The sequence below is a fragment of the Staurois parvus genome, unplaced genomic scaffold (assembly GCF_062004578.1).
Source record: "Staurois parvus isolate SC_StPar_1 unplaced genomic scaffold, SC_StPar_1.0 ptg000151l, whole genome shotgun sequence".
Classification (NCBI taxonomy): Eukaryota; Metazoa; Chordata; class Amphibia; order Anura; family Ranidae; genus Staurois; species Staurois parvus.
Genome location: NW_028317947.1, coordinates 16,273,610 through 16,296,559, shown reverse-complemented (window position 1 = coordinate 16,296,559; position 22,950 = coordinate 16,273,610). Strand labels below are relative to the sequence as shown.

The 22,950-nt window shown below is 43.7% G+C and overlaps 2 protein-coding genes across 4 annotated transcripts in view; one reads left to right on the top strand and one right to left on the bottom strand.

Moving 5' to 3' along the window:
• Nucleotides 1-9,899, top strand: part of RUNDC3A (RUN domain containing 3A) — a 28,199-nt gene extending 18,300 nt beyond the window's left edge. Inside the window, exons 8-11 of one of the 2 annotated variants that reach the window (XM_089674511.1) lie at nucleotides 3,396-3,553; nucleotides 5,807-5,944; nucleotides 6,779-6,882; nucleotides 9,151-9,899. In XM_089674511.1, coding sequence (XP_089530637.1) covers nucleotides 3,396-3,553; nucleotides 5,807-5,944; nucleotides 6,779-6,882; nucleotides 9,151-9,293 — 543 coding nt within the window. In that variant the 3' untranslated portion in view covers nucleotides 9,294-9,899. The remainder of the gene's footprint in view (nucleotides 1-3,395; nucleotides 3,554-5,806; nucleotides 5,945-6,778; nucleotides 6,883-9,150) is intronic. The other variant, XM_089674512.1, reaches the window with a different exon arrangement.
• A 2,319-nt stretch (nucleotides 9,900-12,218) lies between these two features.
• SLC25A39 (solute carrier family 25 member 39) overlaps nucleotides 12,219-22,950 on the bottom strand; it is a 39,157-nt gene continuing 28,425 nt past the window's right edge. For both annotated transcript variants that reach the window (XM_089674509.1, XM_089674510.1), the window contains one exon: nucleotides 12,219-22,898. In XM_089674509.1, the coding sequence (XP_089530635.1) occupies nucleotides 22,783-22,898 (116 nt within the window). In that variant the 3' untranslated portion in view covers nucleotides 12,219-22,782. The remainder of the gene's footprint in view (nucleotides 22,899-22,950) is intronic.

Here is a 22,950-nt window from a genome sequence, read left to right as displayed (position 1 = left end):
TAAACATTGGCCAGCATCTTTCAACCCACTTCCTCTGAGCCCAGGCTGTTTTTTTTATTTTTTTTCTCAAAGGTGTCCATATATTTTTAATAGATTAAAAGAGAGATTTAAACAGGTCTGCCAGTAGAAATGTTTTTTCTTTTACCATAGATTTTTTAAATCTTGGCCATGCATAGCTATCTGGGGAAGTTAGAAATTTGGCATCCAGGCTGAACTTTGGTATGATGCTGGGGATTGTGTCTGAATAAACTGTGCTCTGGTAGATGCTTTAATCATAAGCTTCCATTTCCACTCTGCCAGGTTTATAACCAAAAAGATATTGATTCTGTAGGCAGGAGAGCCATTTGTGCCCCATACATAACTCATTTATTGAATTTGATGCATAAGGGGATTTATCCATTGTAACCAGACCATTGGCTTCAGGCACCTCCTCTTCCTTTACCTTCTTGTACCCATCGCTTAGTGCATGTCTAGGGTTCTCCTATTGACATCTACTGGTTTTTCTCAGTCGTATCATAAATGAAAACAAACTCCCAAATCACCAAGTCTCTGATGATGAGCCTAGTCTTCTACTGCACAGAGAAGGTTCTTGCCAAATATCTTCCATATGTCCATGTCCGCCCTTTAAAATGGTTTGGTTATTTCAGAGTTCCTCAGTGATGTTCAGATATCCACCTACTGTGTCTTTGTCAGTAAATCTCTTTTTAGTTTGTAGCACATTATTCTTTCTCTTACTGTAAAACCACTAGCAGTTTACATTAATTTGTTGGATTTCAGATCAATAGGCAAGCACTTGGTGAAGCTCCTTGCAGTGATGGCCGTGTGCGGTCAATTGTTGATGATCTAATGACTATGTTCTGTAGTTACTGGAAATGTATCATATATAAAGCTGACTTTGGTCTCAATTCCGTATGAGTGCTGGAAAAAGATGTGGCCTATATGACCTATTCATTGAAAAAAACATGGTGGGATGTCTGAGCTCTACCAGTGATTCTCAATTCATGTGGGATGGTGCAGCCTGTACCGAAAGTATGTTTATGTGATCAACAGTTCTGGATATATAGCTCATATGAAATTAACAGCAACTTATTTGATCAGCCTTTTTTTTTTTTGTTTTTGTTTTTGTGAGCAAGCCAAGAGTACATAGAAATAAGTACACCCCTTTGTAGTAATTCTTTTCTGGCTGTGGCTACATTAAGAGTCCTTGTGTACCATGCTAAACTTCGTGTCATCTATGTATTCAGGGGCGTATTTACCACAAGGCCAACAAGGCATTTGCCTAGGGCGGCGTTTTTTAGGGGGGAAGCACTGCCCCCTGGAAGAAGGGATGTATGCGGCATGGGGACCAGGTGTGATCCAAGAGAGACTGTGGGCTGCTTGATGGTGTATGCAGAGCGTGATTGTCATTCCCGGGGATGTCCAGAGCTGTGAAGGTTTCTCTTTTGCCAGGGTTTGGGTGTTAGCGGAAGGCTCTCTCGGGTAGGGGGGATGGGACAGGGGTGTTGTTGGTTGGTGTCAGGCTCTCTTTGCCGCGAAGGGGGGGGGCGTCCGATTTATGTGTTGCCTAGGGCAGCATAAAACCTAAATACACCACTGTATGTATTAGAAAATATCTCTACCCACATTAACCTCTCACCAGTGGTGTATTTAGGTTTTGTGCTGCCCTAGGCAACACAAAAATTGGCTCCCCCCCCCAACGGAGAGACCCTGACACTGAGCAGCACCCCCCTCCCGCACAAAGCGAGCCTGACATTGACCAACAGCACCCCAACCCAAGAGAGCTTTCCACTACCACCGCCCCCGTACACTGGCAATGCCCCCAACCCTGTGAGAGAGAAGATGCCTTCACAGCTTCGGACATCCCCGGGAACAAGAGTCAGGCTCTGCATACACCATCAAGCAGTCCGCAGCCTCTTTCAAATCCCACCTGGTCCCCATGCTGCATGTGTCCCTTCTTCCATCCCTACCTTTAAGGGGCAGTGCTGCCCCCTGAAAGTTGCCGCCCTAGGCAAATGCCTTGTGGTAAATACACCCGTGCCTCTCACTCCGTTACTTTTATGCAGTCCAGGTATAACTGCATTGTGAATACTGTTTTATATAAAATTGTCATTTTAAAGCTGAATTTCATGAAAATTAATAGATACCCAGATGAAATACATATAGGGGAGCTGCTTTACTTGCCAAAAGGATTTGCCTTCTTGTCCATCCAGTCCTGATATTTATACAGATCTATCACACAGGGTAGACCTGTTTTGGCAGGACAGGAGACCTGATTCTTCTGTTTCAGCTGGGTTGTGAAAGAAAAGCAGAAGACTGAGGAGATCAGCTCTGTCACTCTGCTCTTTCCTCCTGTCAGTATGATCATTCAAGCACAACTGATTGACACCTTCTGCTGCTTCTTCTTGGCAAAAGTCTCAGCTCTGTTGTGCAGTGGATTGCAAGAGGCTAATACAAAGTCAAATTCTTGCACTGCTTAGATTTTAAAGCCAAAGTTTAGTTTAGAAAATCAGCACAACAGACATTACTTACTATGAATCTGATGTGTCCCTTGTGCTGCTGGCTCCTGCATTTCTTGAAATCTCCCTCCTTTCATCACTATATTATGTGGTGGGGGTTAATAGAGCCACCAGATCTGTGACCAGCGCTCGTCAAGAGTGCCGACTATGCCTGCCCTTTCTGTCCCCTCTTGTATTCATAGAAGAGAGAGTACAGATTTTTGAATGAAGGGGCAGAAATGACATTCTTTGAGTGCCTTTCACAGGTCTGACATATTTATTAACCCCTGCACCTGAAGGTTACAGCAGTGGGGATAGGGTGCATCAAAGGAGGAATATTTCAGAGAAAACTGGAGCCAGAAGCACAAGGAACCAGGGGCGGACTGACCATTCGAGCACTTGGGCACTGCCCGAGGGCCTGGGGTCAGTAGGGGGCCCCATGAAATGCCTCTGGTACCTTTTTTTTTTTTTTTTTTTTTTTTTTTTTATATAGGCTTTTTTGAGTGTGGCAAGGACACAGGGGCCCCATGATCCCCTATTGCCTGGGGGCCCCATGAGTTGTCAGTCCGCGCCCCTGCAAGGAACACATCGAATTATTAGTAAGTAATGTCCCCTTGAACAAATTGCATTTAAGAATGTTCTGTAGAATATGGTACAATTATTTGTGTTCTTCATACCTGTTTGGAGTTCAAGCTTTAGGTTTCCTGGTCCTATATAGATATTTTCATGATCCAGACCAAGTTGGGATACTAGAAATTTTCGAGGTGTAAAGATGAAATTCTAGCAAGACCTGATAGCAGGGCTACAGGTTGGCCAGACTTGGTCCAGGGAGTGCCATCGTGTAAAATATGGTTTCAGAAAGTTAATTGTTCTTAAAGGGGTTGCCCCTGTTTTTCACAGGGATATCTAGAAGAGCTGGTCCGTTTGCGGGAGTCTCAGCTGAAGAATCTAGAAGCTGAGAACAAGAGACTGACTCAGAGAATCCAGGAGCAGGGAGAGCAAAGCCTGCAGGAGAAACACCAGCTGGAGGGAGTCATCCTAGAACTGCAGGAACAGCTGTGAGTTGGAGGAGTCATCTATGCAATATACATTCATATAGCCAAATGGCTCCATACAATTTAGTAAAGAACTGTCGTAAGGGAAGTCTGCTGTATTAGAAGCACCTAACTATATTTCCTGACCAACAGGCTCAGGAGGATCTAACCAGATTTCTATCACTAGCCATTGGCCACACATTCTACCAACCATCAAGTCCATGACCAAGTGGGGGACACATAACTACTACCAATCCCTCACCATAAAACCTACATACATTTCTCCCAACAGTTGACTGGTCATGGAATGAGCACCTATCACATTGTCCACCGAATACATGGCACACACTGTAACCAAACATGATCATTTGACAACATTATATCATATTTTTTTTCTTCCATTCATGTTGGTTTCTAAGAGCACCCATTGAGTAGTATTTAATTTTTCCAGCATCAGAATACAAGTGCCATGTCTTTGGTGCTTCTTGGAAGTCTGCTCTTTCCCAGCATTCAGACGAATGTGCTTTTTGCCAGTCCCTTCCCAAACAAATATATTCGTCACTAATCCCCTGACCACTGGTATACAGACACTTCCACTGGTCATGAAATTTTTCCTGGACCTTGAGGAAGATTTACAAAGATAGCACAAAGTGTGGTTGCTTTGGGTAGTCTTCATTTTTGTACCAGTTTTTGTCCACACGATTGTTTGATAATGGATCTCCTTTAGCCCCTTTGTTGAGACATTTTACATAAAATAGTATTTTCAATTTACATATAGTGTATTTTTTAAAGTGTATCTACCACTCAAACATTTTTTCACCCCGAGAAAGATTTTGTTGTGGTCTGTCTGCACTAGTGAGATCTGTCCTCTTCATTTGTTCTGGCAACAGGAATGAAGGTGAGGGCAAATCCAAAACTTTGAGTTGTAACCAGATCAGGATTAGAGGGGAAAACTGTTTCTGTGACAGTTGTCAAGGGGGATTTCCTCTCACTTTGTATTTTGTGCCTAGGACAAAAAGTAAAGGGAAATTTCCCAAGTTGGAAACAGATGTGGAAAAATTTGACGGGTTTTACCATTCCCTACAATGTGTAAAATGAAGAATTACATATTGGCTTTGGATTTAAGGGTAGTATGTTAATTTTGATCCTAAGTCATTTAGGCCAGTGTTCCTCAACCTTTTTTCAGTCAAGGCACCCTTTAAAATTATGGACAGTCTTGAGGCACCCCATTCAAAAATGTGAAAAACTGTTCTACTAGTTTTATATAACTCAGCAACATCCACACACACGTAGGACACCCAACATTAGAGGTGATTTATTCTTCCAAAGCAAATACACTTCTTCACACTGGTACTGACTAGTATGCCAGTGTTTCTCTTCTTCCTCAGTTTTTCTCCATCACTGAGCTAATGTGACCCCAGCACTGATGGAGAGGGGCAGGGGAGTCAAACTAGGATGCTGTGCAGGCAGCTGACATCCTCCTTATCAGCTAATGATGTCATTGGTTGTCAGGACGCTGGCGGCTTGAAGGTCATAATGGTGCACAATGAAAACCTGTGACTTTCTGTAACTAAAAGGCAGGCTTGTCCCACCCGCTGGCTTGTATACAAGTTTGGGGCAACTTTTAGATATTTTGCCAAGGCACCCCTGAAGAAACCTCAAGGCACCCTGGTTGAGAGAGGCTGATTTAGGCTATACCAAGGGAAACAGATGCTTTACCATCTGTTTTGGAATTATTCACATATCTTTAATCTCTTACAGTTGGACAAAGTCCATTTTAACACCAAGCACTAGTCATAGAGCACCACTCCCAAAAACCCACTCAACAGAATAAACAATCTGCATGTTGAGGACCACTAGATCTCCAAATACATCACATGGAGAGTGTTTAGTATCTATGCCTCACCAGTTTTAGGGAGCACAAGTCCAGATTTAATAACCTGGCCACTGAAACCTGTCAGATCATCAATGCTTAAAGATTGGTTTCCAAGTGCTTAAATAAATCCCAGTATATAGGTGGAAATAATACCACGGCATTGCATTAAAGTGTGTTCAGATTACCTCCACTCATTGTCTGCTTAGCCTTGGGTAACTTTTTGATTGATAGGTGTGGTTTTGTGTTTGTTTAGTCCTTTCCTTTGACATCATCCAATAGGATCTAGGAGGTGCATACAAAATCATACCAAACCAACCAGACATGCTCCAATCCCAAAGCAAACATACCCATCAAGCACCTTGGCATTTCATAACTAGAGCATTCTCTCCCTGTAATTCCAGCACTGGCCTACTCCCTTGTGAAAATGCCCCCATCAAACAGTTCAACTCAAGCATTGGGGCCCCTCTGGTTAACCAGTGGCCCTCCCTGGGCAATCTTAATGATAACGAGACATCTGTTAAACCCACGCTGTACAGGAGGTAAGACACATACACCCCATAACACGTTTACATTCAACGTTCGTTATCTGTCTCATGTCAATGGAACATCTGACTAGCTCCTGCAGGGCATCCAATATTTTATAGTCATGCAGCAAAATAATTATTCTTGCAAATCACAATAACTATCTTGTTCCCTTATGCTTCTATAGGCTCTTTGGTAGCAACACCAAGGGTTTAGGTAACTGCATAAATAAGAATATATCAGCATTACGTGAGCTCTATAAAGCATGAAATGTTTGCATTGGACTTGGTGGAAATGTTAAGAGCCTGTGGAGACACAATAAAGACCGCTGTCTTCAGTTGTTTGTAATTCATACCTACATGGGGAATAAGAGCCTATGGCTATGCAACTCTATTCCTACTTCGCATGAGTAGGTTGGGTCTTCCTGCCGTTATGTATTGAGCATATGACCCCAAACCAAAAAGGCTGCTCTGTTTCCCAAAATAACATAATAGTGTCCACATGCAGATGGGTTTCTGACCTCAGAAAGGGGATCAGAAACAGGCTCTTGACTATTGAACAAGAGGTAAGGTCGGTTCTTCTAGGACAACCTTCAAAATGAGAACCTTTCCCACTGGGCACGGTTGATACTTGAAGCGTCAGTACAGGCATAACTGAACAAGATGGAAAAAGATTATAAGCTGATCATTTTGCTGGCTTGTCTTATGATGTCAATTACATCAGGAAGGGGAAGGTGTACTGTAGTCCTGAAAATGTGTGATGGCTGCTATTCAATACTTCTGTGTAAAACGGATTTCATGTCTTTTGAGCCTTACCTTCTGTTGGGCTAGTTGTGTGTTTCTTCTCCACAGACACAGCTATTTGAGTACAGAACACCTCTCAGCTGAGCTGAGTCTGAGCTCCGAATCCCAGAGGGGAGAAGGGAAGCAGGATGGAGAACCTTGGGGTCCTATTGGTAAGCCAGTTGTGGGCTGATGGTGCTAGTTAAATCACTGGAACTGCGTGGTGTATGGCATGATTGAGGAGTGACTACATGCTACCATTAAACTGGTAAATTTTAGACTACGTTATCAATAAATAAAAAAAAATTGCCCCCTACTCCCAACAACTGCACATCATGCAAAATAGTATCCCTACAGCAAGGGTGCAGCGAGTTTGCCAATACGAGCTGTATGCTCTTCAGTAAATAATGGGTGCAAACACAAGGATGACAATGTGCAACTTACTTGCCTATTGCAGGGGCCAAGCAGAATGCCCCATTTTCATGTAAATTAATATGAGTCTTTCAAAGCCCTCAGCCTTTTCCCTGTTGCAAAAACAAGGTTGTAATCCCTTCTCTACCCCTGGCAAGCCAAGAAATGGTTTTTAAGGCTGCAGTGACTTCTGAAACTCCTATTGGCCTCAATGAGTACAATTCTATTGGTGTACCTAACATGGTATTGTACGAAGTAACGTCACAGGAAACCCCAAGGAGTCCTTTCATCAGAGTTCCCTATACTGTTAAAACCATGCCTCTTTACATTGCTCGTAAAACTCTTAGCAAGTCTTCACAAATATACCTGCAGTTTGGGTAAGCTACAGTGAAGGAAATAAGTATTTGATCCCCTGCTGATTTTGATTTGCCCGCTCACAAAGAAATGATCAGTCTAAAAATCAAATGTTCGGTGTATTGTAACACAGAGACAGAATAGCAACAAAAAATTCAAAAGAAATGCATGTCTAACAAATTTTGCACTGATTTGCATGTTCATGAGGGAAATAAGTATTTGACCCCCTATCATTCAGCAGGATTTCTGGCTACAGGTGTCTATCATACAGGTAACAAGCTGAGATTAGAAGCAGTCTCTTAAAAGGGAGTTCTGCTAATCTCATTTTGATACCTGTATAAAAGACACCTGTCCACAGGAGCAATCAAACAATCAGATTCCAAACTCTCCACCATGGCAAAGACCAAAGAGCTGTCCAAGGATGTCAGGGACAAGATTGTAGACCTAGACTGGACTGGGCTACCAAACTATCTCCAAGCAGCTTGGTGAGAAGGTGACAACAGTTGGTGCAATTATTTGCAAATGGAAGAAACACAAAACAAGTGTCAGTCTCCCTAGGTCTGGTGCACCATGCAAGATCTCACCTCGTGGAGTGTCAATGATCATGAGAACAGTGAGGAATCATCCCAGTACTACACATGAGGATCTTGTCAATGATCTCCAGGTAGCCGGGGCCACAGTCACCAAGAAAACAATTGGTAACACACTACGCCGACAAGGATTGAAATCCTGCAGTGCCCACAAGGTCCCTCTGCTCAAGAAAGCACATGTCTAGGTCTGTCTGAAGATTGCCACTGAACATCTGAGGAGGACTGGTTGAAAGTGTTGTGGTCAGATGAGACCAAAATCGAGCTCTTGGCCTCAACTCGCCGTGAAGAGGAGGAATGCTACCTATCACCCCAAGAACACCATCCCAACTGTCAAACATGGTGGTGAAAACATTCTACTTTGGGGGTGTTTTTCTGTTAAGGGGACAGGAAAACTGCACTGCATCAAAGGGACAATGAACAGGGCAATGTACCATCAAATCTTGGGTGAGAACCTTCTTCCCTCAGCCAGGGCATTGAAAATGGGTCATGGATGAGTGTTCCAGCATGACAATGACCCAAAAGACACGGCCAAGGCAACAAAGAAGTGGCTCTAGAAGAAGCACATTAAGGTCCTGGAGTGGCCTAGCCAATCTCCAGACCTTAATCCAATTGAAAATCTGTAGAGGGAGCTGAAAGTTCGAGTTGCCAAACGTCAGCCACCAAACCTTAATAACTTGGACAGGATCTGCCAAGAGGAATGGGCGAAAATCCCTCCCAAGATGTGTGCAAACCTGGTGGCCAACTACAGGAAACGTCTGACCTCTGTGATTGCCAACAAGGGATTTGCCACCAAGTACTAAGTCATGTTTTATGAAGGGGATCAAATACTTATTTCCCTCATGAACATGCAAATCAATGCATCATTTGTTAGACATGCATTTCTTTTGAATTTTTTGTTGCTATTCTGTCTGTGTTACAATACACCTACAATTTGATTTTTAGACTGATCATTTGTTTGTGAGTGGGCAAACATTCAAAATCAGCAGGGGATCAAATACTTATTTCCTTCACTGTATATCTATAAACTATGTACACCGTATATTTTGGCTTGTCGTATTTTTTACACTTTTTTTTTCCACTCCACAGGTAAGGACCCAACCCCTTCCATGCTGGGTTTGTGCGGTTCCCTGGCATCCATCCCCAGCTGTAAATCTCTGCCAAGCTTGAAATCCAATGAATGCCTTGTCAGTAATAGCAGTGAGACAAGTCCTGCTGGAAGCCCCAGCTGAGGTCTTCCAAACATAGTTCACCATCAATGCATTATGTCTTGACCACCATAGGAGAAGCCCTGTTTATCTCATGATACCGTCTTGCCAAGTTACTTTTCTTCGGCTAATTGCATAACTCCAATGGTGGTTTAATAAGGATAATACAAGGACTTGCAAAAAATAGCACAGTATATAATCCATCACCCAACAGAGAACCAACACACCCCAATATAACCAGTTCCTGATCCGCCGTAACCTTGTAGAAAACACAAGAAGTGATCTGGACCTGAATAGATAAATGGATATCTACTGCTATTGGTAAATTAAAAGTCTGAGACTTTATTGCTGCATTCAAAGTAACATCAGTTACATCTCCTTTACTTGTCCCCTTACAAAATGAAATGCCTTTTAAAATGGGCATACCCAATATTCTCTTCCCTTCATGGACCAAGTGGAGACCTTCAACTCATGAACCCTGTAAGGGTAGAAGTTGGCTCCTTTGTTTGGACTTAAATAAATCGTATGTTGTGTAACTGAGCACTGGTTTAAAAAAAAAAACTGGTTGTTATGGAAGCCTCTGTCAGGAATATGTGCAATTCTGTCCATTAAACTGATGAACTGAAGGAATTTGAAATTGCCCAATTGTTTGGTGTGTGTGTCAGTTAAAGAATATCTCTGGACATCAATTATCACCATGTTCGTTTTGAAAAAAAAAATAATCACAATATAAAATCTCCTTTTTGTTACTTGAAATCCATAGTCATGTGAAGCTCAGGGTCTTTAAGTTTTCTCTTCCTCCCTGCAGAGTAAAATGGTCCTTTTCAGGGTGCCAACATTGCTGCCTATTGACCATCTATCAAGAGAGGGCTCTTGGGTCCTGAAGACTGTGATGGCGTGATGACATTATAACAAGGGGACCAGTTGGCTTGGGCATAGACCACAGTGCTGGATGACTGATCTCAGATCCCAGATGAGGCGTGAGTGAGGGACCCATGGCTTTAAGTGAGTAAAAAAAGGGGTTTTACATTTTCATGTAAAATGGGTGAGGGAAGGTTTATCTTCGCCCAGAGCTGAGATTTAATATACCAACTTCCAAATGTGGAACACATTTAATAGGCCACTGAGTACCTAAAGCAACTGAACTAAGTTCATCTTTTAGTGATCAAGTCATTTCTGCATTTGACTTAATCACTAAACACATCAAAAGAAGTCTAGCCAAATAACCCCCACCCATCCTGACTATCTTACCCCTATCTATTGTTAAAAACAAAATTTCAAAGGGCCGGTTGTATCTGTAAGACTATGGTCAGGAGTGCATACAGGAGTACGCGGCATACAGAGTGCGGAGTTCAGGAGTACGCGGCCTGCAGAGCGCACTCTGCAGGCCGCGTACTCTTGAACTTTGCAGGCCGCGTACTCTTGAACTTTGCAGGCCGCGTACTCTTGAACTTTGCAGGCCGCGTACTCTTGAACTTTGCAGGCCGCGTACTCTTGAACTTTGCAGGCCGCGTACTCTTGAACTTTGCAGGCCGCGTACTCTTGAACTTTGCAGGCCGCGTACTCTTGAACTTTGCAGGCCGCGTACTCTTGAACTTTGCAGGCCGCGTACTCTTGAACTTTGCAGGCCGCGTACTCTTGAACTTTGCAGGCCGCGTACTCTTGAACTTTGCAGGCCGCGTACTCTTGAACTTTGCAGGCCGCGTACTCCTGAAATCTTGAGTTGGGGGGTGTGTTATTTATAGGAGTACGCATGTAGAGTGCACTCTGCAGGCCGCGTACTCTTGAACTCTGCAGGCCGCGTACTCTTGAACTCTGCAGGCCGCGTACTCTTGAACTCTGCAGGCCGCGTACTCTTGAACTCTGCAGGCCGCGTACTCTTGAACTCTGCAGGCCGCGTACTCTTGAACTCTGCAGGCCGCGTACTCTTGAACTCTGCAGGCCGCGTACTCTTGAACTCTGCAGGCCGCGTACTCTTGAACTCTGCAGGCCGCGTACTCTTGAACTCTGCAGGCCGCGTACTCTTGAACTCTGCAGGCCGCGTACTCTTGAACTCTGCAGGCCGCGTACTCTTGAACTCTGCAGGCCGCGTACTCTTGAACTCTGCAGGCCGCGTACTCCTGAACTCTGCAGGCCGCGTACTCCTGAACTCTGCAGGCCGCGTACTCCTGAACTCTGCAGGCCGCGTACTCCTGAAATCTTGAGTTGGGGGGTGTGTTATTTACAGAGTGTGAACAAGAGCTTAACCCTGCAGGCTGTCCACATCTCACATCCACCCCTCCTCTGCACCACTTTCCCCCATCCCTCACCTCTGCACATATCTCCCTCCATTGCCCTCATCATCCTCCCTCCCCCTCCAAAAAATAAAAAGGTATCTAGCATCTCACCATCCAGGCCTGGCTCTAAGACCGGAGCAGTGTTGGTGGGTCCGCTTCTCTCATTCTCACACAGGGAAATCACTGGGCAATATCTTTCCCCGTCGAGAATGCGTCCTTTGAGAGTGGAGGAGAGCTGTCCTTGTAAACACAGAAGGCTTCTGTGTTTACAAATGACATTGTTGAGAGGAGAGGGCTGGAGCCAGAGGTAGTAGAATGGAGTTCCACCATGTTCGAGCTGGGAAAAAAAAGCCCTGGGACTTGTGGTCTACAGAAAGGGCAATTTTAAAAAAACTGAGCTAATGCTAGCCAGGAAACACCTGAGCTGTCAGAACATCTTGGTAATCAAGTTTCTGCCTAGAGCAGCCTTTCTCGATCAGGGTTCTTCGATAATTCAAGGAGTTCCTTGAATAGTGAGCAATGGTGGACTGAATTTGACCTGCACCAATGCCAGCAGCCTGGGACCACTAGAACTTCTCTGGTTTCTCAGGTAAGTAACCACTTGCACCTATGATTGTAAGTAGACAGAACGATAGTTCAGACATAAGTCATCAAGAAAGGACAAGACAATGTGTGTCATGCGAGTGCAGTTTTATTTTAATTGTTTTACTACACACCACCACACATTTTGTGTGTCACCCCTGTGAGACAGAACAGTGGTCTACAGGTCAGTACGCCATCTGAAAAGTGTTCATAAAGCTAAAATATATCTTGCTCCATTATAAAATTAGTACATCTCTATTGCCTTGCCAATATTAGCATTTTAAAGTGAATATTTTTTTTCATACAATTTTTTCCTGGCTTTTACTTATTTGTCTTATGTAATAACCTACTGCAAGCAGCAGCAACTTCAACTGACCAATCGGGTCCATTTATAATAGTACTCTACTAAAGAATTAAGATTGGTTCCCTTTATTGCACTGTATTTCTCTTCATTGGTTTATCAATATTGCAAGTTACAGCAGCCAAGGAAAATCAGCAATTCGCTGAGCTGCTTACAATAAACTGAATTCTGATTGGCAGGAAAGGTTTACCGCAACTAGCAGCCCGATTAGGAAGTATGCAGATCAAAGCAAATGTTTTTCACAAAAAAAAAAAATTTCAGTGTGGAAGCAAACATTACTTTTTCATAAAGGAGCAATTTCTACTTTAGCTGCAAGGTTAGACATAAAAAAAGTGAAACAGACTTTTAATGGGTAGTTAAAGGGATTACAAAGGGAGAAACCTCCCATGGAAGCTGAATTCTGAATCAGCATATTCATTCTAGTGGACCAGAACCTGTTCAAAACCCAACTGAAGTCTCGGCTGCAGTGCTTGAAATTCAATCGGCATTAAGTAAAATCATACATTTTCCATTTAACACCCGCTGGTTCCCAGCCAAAAACCATACTAATGCAGTAATCCATTGTGAATGCAGCGGTCCTTCTGCATCGGTCCAACATTCCTCCAGCAGTGTCATCCGGCTACATTTGCTTGTCTAGGCAAGAGGCATGGTGGACTGATATGGACTGATGCACTTACACAGAATCAAATACTAGAGGATTTACAGCTCTGACAAAGGAGGGCAATTAAAGAGGAGTTCCACTCACGCTGCCAAAAAATAAGTCCGCAGCTACAAAATCTGTAGCTGCTGACATTTAACAAACAGCCACTTACCTGTCCCTCGGTGTGTCCCCTGCAGCCCATTTCACCGGCCATCCTGTATTCCAAGAGGCCAGCTGTGATAGCTTGCTGCGCTTCACGAATGGTCCTGTAGTCTTCTGGGACCTGTCACGTGTCCCAACAGACTACAGGGAGGGAGGACAACTTCTGCTTCCGATCACCTAGGCCAAGGGTAGGCAACCTGAGAGCCGCAGGACTACAAGTTCTATCATGCCTCTGCAAGTCATAGCTGTAACTGTCAGTTTTTTAATCTTTGCAATGCCTCATGGGAAATGTAGTTCCACAACAGCTAGAGGTTGCCTACCCCTGGCCTAGGCGATCAGACCGGAAGTGGGAGCGGGTACCTGTCAAATTCAGGTACCCGCTTCCCCCCCAAAGGTGCCAATCCTTAATGGGGAGCGGGGGAGCAGTCCTTAAAGCGGAACTTCCCCTTTTTGGGTGGAGCTCCGCTTTAACAACAGTGACATACAAAACATGATTTTACTGCACCCCGGGTTTGACTTCTAACACTGAGCCTGAAATGTCAATCAATTGAAGCTTCATAGAGGGGTATGTAGCTCTGACTGATTCCTTACCGACTCCCATGTCAAAATTCTCCTATAGAGCCATGTAGCTCTGACTTGTTTCGTTTGAAGTATAACTCCATTTTTGTTAAAAATCCTCTGTGTGTCCATTACATACAAGGATATTATTGCATAGTCACAATGGTTACTGTCCAATAAAAGAACGTCAGCACTTTACTTACGTCCTATGTGCTGACGGCGTGTCTTTTCCAGCACTAAAAAATGAACAAGAAAAGCAGTTAGCCAATCATATTAGCAGTAAATGTGATTATTTTGACACATATACTGTTCGGTCAGGTTTAAGCCCATCATATATTACAATCGGATTGTTGAGTTTACTTTAGATCGACCGACAGCTATTAATAAATGGATGCATATTTAATGGACTAATTAGTTTTGAAGTCACGATTTTGGTAAATCCAAACTAGACTGTACAGAAATTGTGTAATCAGTCTAACATATTGGCAAGCTTTCGACAATTGTAGCTGTCTACATTTAAAATGGAAAAAATTATTTTTGTAATTACAAGATAGTTTGTGCAGCAACAATGTATGCCAAGTCATTGCTTAACAAAGTGGAGTTACCCTGCAAAGTGAACCTTACATGAAATAACTAGAAGAAAAGCCTTTGAGGATCTCTTTCTGAAGATGCTAGCTGGGACCTGGTCATTCCCTTGGAACGAGCATGTAGTTTGGACTTCACCAGTTGTGTTTGTTTCAAGACCGTGACTTGCTAGTAAAAGGAGGAAAGCCAGACAACAAACATCTTCATGGAGGGTAGCAATGGCGGTATGCCTAGATCTCTTAAAATTCCCTTTAACTCTAAACATTGCTTGTGCTTAGAAAGTCAACCATTTCAGGAATCCATTTCAGCCTCTTGGCCCACAAGGACTTGTTGACAACCAACAAAATGGCTACTTCAAATGGGCAGAAGCAGACAGTACTGTACCCTAGTTGGTTAAAAGTTAAGTCCATCCAACAACTTTTAAGTGTAGAAAGGGGGTGATGTAAGATGCAACACATGGGTGCTTAATGCCTGAGGAACTCCAGATGCCAGCTCCATTGGCTCAACTGACTCTAAACAATCCCTATGCTTGCATTTGGCTCAAAGCAGACCTGTGGCCAGGGAATGAAAACACCAATCACTACCCCAATGGAAATGTTAGGACAAAAGCTGTAAAATAGTGGTGTAATGGCCATAATTTTTATCATGATGGAACCCTGCATAGAGTTGTTACAGGTGCTGGCATCTTGGATTCTTGCAGGATAGCCAGAGCTGGGCAACTACCTCCCCCACCTAAATCTGTGCCTGCACCCTTACTCTACCCTGGTTCCTCCAAACCAAAGCATCTCTCTGCAACAGTTAAGTATTTACTGGCAAATCGGAACTCTGTGTCAAATAAAAGGCAGCCAGAACAGATTAGGAACTGGTTATGCTCTACCTGTATGTAAGAGGTGTGGGATGTGGCTAGCCCAGACCAGTGTATACAAATGTAAGTGGCCTCAGCCAGCTCCACTGGCTACACCCTCTGACACCTTTCGCTCCACCAAGGCTGTCATAAGCTCAGGTGGTTGAAGCAAAATGCGTGGGAGGGTGTGGCTGAGGCTACCGCTTACATTTGTAAACACCAGGCTGGACGTCCCATACCTCTTACACACATGCCAGCACTTTGGGATCAATGAAAGGATAACAACACCCTGATCCCTGGGATCAATGAAAGGATACCAACACCCTGATCCCAGCAGACGGTGCGGCACTCATTAATTTCTATGGTTACACGCTACATTTTTTTAGGCAAATAAGTTCTGAAAAGGCTGCAGCTTCACAGATAGCAGTGGGAGGGTGCAGGATTAGCAAGTCAAGTAGACAAAGTGGTTCTAGCTATGATAACCCAGTCTGAAGCATTACTAAGTGCCTACACAGTCTGGAATCGGGTAGAGCTTGCTTGGGAGGAATTTTCAAGCTTGTTAAGCAAACTAGATGTCCATAGCCTGGCCACAGGTTCCCTTTAGAACCAAACATGATTGTCCAGGTCCCCCCGCCATACTTTCTACCTCTTAAGTCATGTGTGTCCAAACTATGGCCCTCCAGCTGTTGAAGTACTACAAGTCCCATCATGCCTCTGGGTGTCTTGCCTGTGGATGTCAGAGTCTTGCAAGACCTCATGGGACTTACAGTTCCTCAACACCTGGAGGCCCATAGTTTGGACACACCTGTCTTAAGTCATGGATACTAAAGGTGAATGAAACAGGTCACCATAAAAACTCCGAGCTGGATGGATTTAGCCTTTTTAAGAAGTAGGTTTTCAGTGAAACCCATTACTAACATCTTAATGTTGGTTCCTGATTCAACCCGCTTTTTTTTTTTTTGCCAGGACACAGGAGCAACCACACAGTGCAGTGCTCACTCACATAACTGCTCTGCAGTTTAGACCCTTCCTTTGCCAGTTATGCCTGCAATTTTGGCAATGAAAGGGTCATTTTCATATTTGTACAAAATGTAACCTCTTTTAGAACCCAATTGCATATATCCACAGAGTCCAACAATGGCAGTTTTCTTTGCCACTGAGTCTGCTTGTGTCACATTGGCTGTACAGTTGACAGTTTTCTTTGCCAACTGTACAGCCAATGTGACACAAGCAGACTCAGTGGCAGGTTTCTTTGTCAACTGTACACCCAATGTGACACAAGCAAAGAAAACTGCCACTGAGTCTACTTGTGTCACATTGGCTGTAGAGTTGAGAAAGAAAACTGCCACCGAGTCTGTCAACTGTACAGCCAATGTGACAAGCAGACTCTGGCAGTTTTCTTTGTTGACTGTACAGCCAATGTGACACAAGCAGACTCCGTGGCAGTTTTCTTTGCTTGTGTCACATTGGCTGTACAGTCGACAAAGAAAACTGCCACTGAGTCTGCTTGTCACATTGGCTGTACAGTTGACAGACTCAGTGGCAGTTTTCTTTGTCAACTGTACAGCCAATGTGACACAAGCAGACTCAATGGTGAGCAAACAAGTATATAAATCCTTGTGTTACCCACCGTATCCTTCGAGATCACCAACACCACTGACTTGTCACAGAATTACAGATGAACTACTGGGCTTCTTGTAGCATAAGGTGAATGAGGATGGTTGCTATTGCTGACCTCTCCCTCTGAAAATGCTGACCCACTGCCTTTGATGCTTTTGAATTACTGAGCTAGATCAAATGTGCGGCGTAGCAGCGTGGACTTGCTATTTCCAATCTGCATGCTTGTCCAGAACCAAACTCAGAATGATCTGAAGGAAGGCAGGCAGCATTTTCAGAAGGAGGTCGGCAATGGCAGCCTCCATATTGCTCTCTCCTTTAATACCCAATCAGAAATGCTGATTGATCCACTGAAATCTAAACCAACTGAATGCTGTTTAGAAATGAGATGAAATTGCACATACACAAGTGTCAAAGCCCAACAGATTCCAATATCCCTAACGATGATCCAAAATCTGCTTTTGCACATGGCTATACCATCCTTAATGCACAATATAACAAAAATAATTGCATGTATGGTTAACTGCACCAGTACAGTACAAAGGAGAAAAAAAAGAAAAAAGTATCCTCCTAACATCCACTCATAACAGATGTGAAAAGATGGGGGTTAGGATAGGAGCAATGTTCCAATGTATGACCTTCATTTGCTCTCTTCAGTCAGCGTCAGCAGGTCGAGAAGATTGCTTCCAGAAAAATAGGCACTTTTAGGACAAGTGATCATGCATGTTGCTCCAGCATAGGTCCCTGGGTGTTGTGAACTTAGACTTCTGGTGGGGAGGCTACTGGGGAGAAAAAATAGCTTATACTTAGAAGGGTTCAAAGTTGAGCTATTCAACTGGAAATCCAATGTTTCAGTCTCTGTGTTTTCAAAGCACCTTCTAAGTTCAAAGTCCAGTGTCTCTTTCACATTGTTCATCCACAGACCAGGCTCCCCAATCCGTTTCAACATCAAATGTTCCCACATGGACTTTTTGTCATAGTTCTAGAGCAAGACAAGTAGGTCCTTGAGCCAAGTCCTTTATGTCAATCATTATCTAATACACCCTTTCCATGCATTTTTCAAGCACTGTCCAAGTAAATCCTCATATTTTGGTGGGCCTGGTTCTTCCAGAAGAAAATTCAGGTCCCATTGGCATATTCCACCTAGAACTCTTGTGGAAAATCCAAATGTAATTTTTGATCTGTTATGGCGTCATGTTTCACTGGATTAGTAGAGTAGTATTTTGAGTCAAGAGATGGCTCTTTGGTTTTGAACTGGTTGAGTTCCTGAAGAGTTCTAGACTGCAGAACCTGCTTTGGAATGGAAAAGGAGCTTGAAAGAGCTCCTAGCTGAGGGTTTTCACCAAGATTTTGGTATTCCCATTGCCAAGTAAAGAATTGTCTGGCATACATTTTGTCTGCTTTGCCCTACAGCAACCAAATCGGTGGAGGAAGACTACCGTAGCAAAATAAAACCCTAAAACCGATTTGGTTGCTGGAGATCAACTGATGTCAGTTATAAATCGGATGAATAAGAAGAGCATCTCATCTCCCACAGGTTCAGCTACTGTTGATACGTGTTGTCTCCATGCGGTCACAAGGCAGCAGAAGCACCTGGGACATCTTGTCAGGCATACACTCCCTTAGGACCAAAATCTGTTATTTTAGTGGATTTCATTTCAGCCATGAATCCTGTGTTCACGACGTGTGCTTAGGCTGGCCATACATTATACAATTTGCTTGAGATTTTTGGTTTAGAGTTACCAAAAACCATATAATAGGATGTCAAACCTAAAAACACTTTCAATTGTATCCAATTAGGCAGGCTCTTGCACTACATGGCTGAAGGTAAATCTAAAGGAAATTGGCCAGAAAATTGTATAGTTTATGGCCAGCCTTAAAGGCAACTTCACCCAAAAATATTTTACTTCTAATGCAGGCCATAGACAGGTCGAACATTGGCCTATTTTTCAAAAAACAAAAATCAATCCATTCGGCCGACGTTACCACCAACATTTAAAAAAAAAATCGGCTGACTAAACCATAAAGTTAACCCCATAACTTCTGTCCCTTGCATGGCACGGCTAATGCATGGACTTTTTATCGGTAAAACGATCGGCCGATTTGCCCATCATTGTCAGGAAACTCGGCTGCGAATTTTCCAAAAAAAAAAAAAAAGTGCAAAAAACCCGAAAAATGGCCGACCAATTATCCCATTAACAGTGAGAAAAATTGGCTGATTTTTTTTTTTTTTTTTGGGCAAAAATCGGCCAATTTTCAACCCGTCTATGGCTGGTATAAGTTCTCCCTGAAAATTAGAGTTCACCTAATAAAAAGGCTACCATTACTAGCCTCGTTCTGAAAATGCTAGTTGCTTGGCTGTCTGCTTGCAAGCCTTTCATCATCCAGATTAAGCTTTCACCAAATGAATGCCAGAGAAAACGCACAGCTACTCGTCTCTGTACCTAACCCCTTGGCGCCGGCGCCTCCCAGCCCTTTGATTCCAGAAGCCGGGGGGCGGGGTTCTAGGGTCATATGACCGAAATGATTCGCTGGCATGGTGGTCACATGATCAGGAAAGGTCTCGATCAAAAGGGGAGATTGGGACCTTTCCATGAGTACTGAACGTGTGTGCTGGGAGCGCGCAGGGTGTGCGCTCTCAGCACGTTTTTTTTTAATAGAATGCAAATGTGCAGCCGCTCAGCGTCTAGGCCCAGACACCGGGAGGCCACACATTTGCGTTCGGGGTTCCAGGGTCATGTGACTGCCATAATTCGCTGTCATGGTGGTCGCATGATTGGGAAAGATCTCAATCGAAAGAGGAGATTGGGACCTTTCCATGAGTACTGAACGTGTAAGCTGGGAGCGCGCAGGGCATGCACTCTCAGCACATATTTTTTTTTGATAGAACGCAAATGTGCGGCCGCTCAGCCTCTAGGCCCAGACGCCGGGAGGCCACACATTTGCGTTCGGCCAGCGCCAAGAGGTTAAACGATAAATTCACCTTTTGTAACATGTTACGAAAGGACTGACCCCCCCGATCTCCCGTTGTGACAGCTAGATGGGGTCGTTCATTGATTCTTCCTGTCGGTGTGTATCTGCTTGCCCTGTACGAGTACACAGATACACTGACAGATCTGCAGGAGTCCTGCATGGCACCAGAAATCTGAAACAAAAAATAGTAAATGCACATTTTTTTTACCTGCAAAAAAAATGTGCATTTATTATATTTTGATAAAAGGTGAACTTATCCTTTCATTTTGGATGAGTATTTCTGTTCTTGAAGACATTAGATCTATAGAACAGCACATCGCATAGCATTTTCACAATGGGTTGAAGTAGAATTGCAACGAAATCCTAACCAGTCTTAAAATTGCTCCTTCCTAACACCTTTACTAACCTGGGTGTTACTTAAAAAAAAAAAAAATGTAATACTTGCCTATTTTGAGTCTGGTCACATGATCCTCTGTGAAACGGCAGCTGTAGGAAAATGGAGAGAACACCCAATCCCGTCTGGGAAAGCCACAAGAAATGTCACCCATAGGCTGTTGTTGGCAGTCCCTCCTCTCCCCTGCAGCTACCACTGACCAAAACAGGGCGCTGGATCACATGACCAGACTGGAGTGGGCTGAAAATAGTTATATACATTTTTTTTTTAGTTCATATAGAGGTTAGGAAAGGGAGGGGGGCATTTTTAAGACTAATTAGGCTTTAGATCTGGGGTCTCAAAACTATGGCCCTCTAGATGAAGAAGTACTACAAGACCCATCATGCCTCTGGGAGTCTTGCCTGTGGCTGTCATTCTTGCAAGGCCTCATGGGACTTGCATTTCCTCAACACCTGGAGGGCCATAGTTTGGAGACCCCTGCTTTAGATGGAACTCTACTTTAAAGCAGGCCATATATGAAGCGATTGTCTTTGCAAACCATGGTTGCAGGAATTGCGTGATTCCCCCGGCTGTTAGAATCGCTCGATTCCCCCGGCTGTTAGAATCGCTCGATTCCCCCGGCTGTTAGAATCGCTCGATTCCCCCGGCTGTTAGAATCGCTCGATTCCCCCGGCTGTTAGAATCGCTCGATTCCCCCGGCTGTTAGAATCGCTCGATTCCCCCGGCTGTTAGAATCGCTCGATTCCCCCGGCTGTTAGAATCGCTCGATTCCCCCGGCTGTTAGAATCGCTCGATTCCCCCGGCTGTTAGAATCGCTCGATTCCCCCGGCTGTTAGAATCGCTCGATTCCCCCGGCTGTTAGAATCGCTCGATTCCCCCATCGACAGTCAGTGTCGATGGGGGAATCCTCTCGTGGAGCTATTGTATTCTCCCAGTGGGGGGAGCCATCCCTGCCCGGAGAACACAGTGATTACAGCTATTGGCTCGAATAGCGGCTAGCAATAATTGCATGTAAAATCTGACATGCTGGTTGTACCCAATTACAAATTATGACTTGGGTTCAACTGGCATGTCAGATTTTACAAGCAATTACTGCTACAATCAGGCTGCCCATAGATGGTTCGAATCTTAGGCAGTCCTTGCTGAACCGGTCAATGTTTGAACAATCTATGGCCAGCTTGGCAATAGCAGCATCCATATTTTTCTAATGACATTTCCTTTTATATTCTAATAAAGAAACCATCCAGAGTGACGATCAAATGGCAATATCCTCCCTTGGCTGCCGGGGTCTGTTACAATTATTTAGGAGCTCCACCGTGGAGAAATTCTGAAAAGCTGACCAGAAGCAAAATCCCCAGAGGCACTTCATCTTCACAGAAGAGATCTGGATGCCAGTATGATTATACCCCTCAACTGAGCTAACCACCCTCCACCTAAAACTAACATTTGGGATTTGAGGGGCATTGCTTTAAGAGGCGGTAATATAAGAATTAGGTTTCATCCTTATGATATAGACCAGATGAATATTTTCAGCAGCAAAACAGTGGGGGCAATTTTTTTTTTTTTTTTACAGCGGGTTAAAAAAAAACAAAAACAAAGTGGAGCTCCTGGCTGCAGTCAATGAGGGTTCATTTTTCAAATGAAAGAGCCCGATTGGCTCTTTTATTTTAGAGCCTGATTGGCTCTTTCAAATGAAAGAGCCTAATTTTTTTAACTTGCTGTAAAAAAAAAAAAAAAAAAAGTGGAGCTCCTGCCTGCAGTCAATGAGGGTTCATTTTTCAAATGAAAGAGCCTGATTGGCTGCCATAAGTAACTACTTTTTTTTTTTATTTGTTTTTTTTTATAAACAAACCCGTGTGCACTTAGACCTCAGGCACCTTACTATACTAAAGTGATGTCTTTTTATTTTTACACACAGTGGCTTCTAGTGGTCAAACATACTCATTTTTGCGGTAGACGATTCAAGTGAGTGCTACATTAAGTGCTTGAGAAGTGAATTAGGTGTCAGAACTTCGTAGATCCTCCAGATCTTATGTGCGTATTTAAACAATATTGTAGACCAGTGTAAGGCAACCAACTTCCCTCCAATTGTTCAGCTGCAGATTATCACATTCTGCACAGTAAAGACAAGTCCTTATAACGTGAAGGGGATTTTAAAGGAAATGGCAATCCCTGATTAGATCGAGGTTTATCCATTCGTGGTCCAAGTTTCACTTTTAAATTTGAATGGAATACAAGCAAACACTGAGGCTATGTCCATTCCCATACATACATTTTACGGCTGGAATGCAATACCAGATTTCACCAGCAGCTGGTGCTCCATGTAAAGGGAATCAGTGCAGTACTATACTTCGACACCGGAGGAGGGGACTACGTTTCACGGTTTTCCTAGAAATCCCCTTTTAACAGTTGGAAGGCTACTGGCTGTCTGATGCACGTCTTTGTAAGTTTTGAGATGTTGATTCTGGTCTCCATAAACAGCCCCTGTTAGAGCTTGGTTTTGCTCTCTTAAAGCTGCACCTTACAGGGCCTTTAACCTCTCCTGGTTCCGCTGTTGAAAGAACTTCTTCCCAAACTCATAAGAGCTAATCATGATGGCGCAGGCTGGGGCAACCTTGATGACTCGAGGCATGAACCCTGCAGAGAGAGGAGATGAGAGGTGTAAAGGAGCAGAAATGGTGGGGTGAGA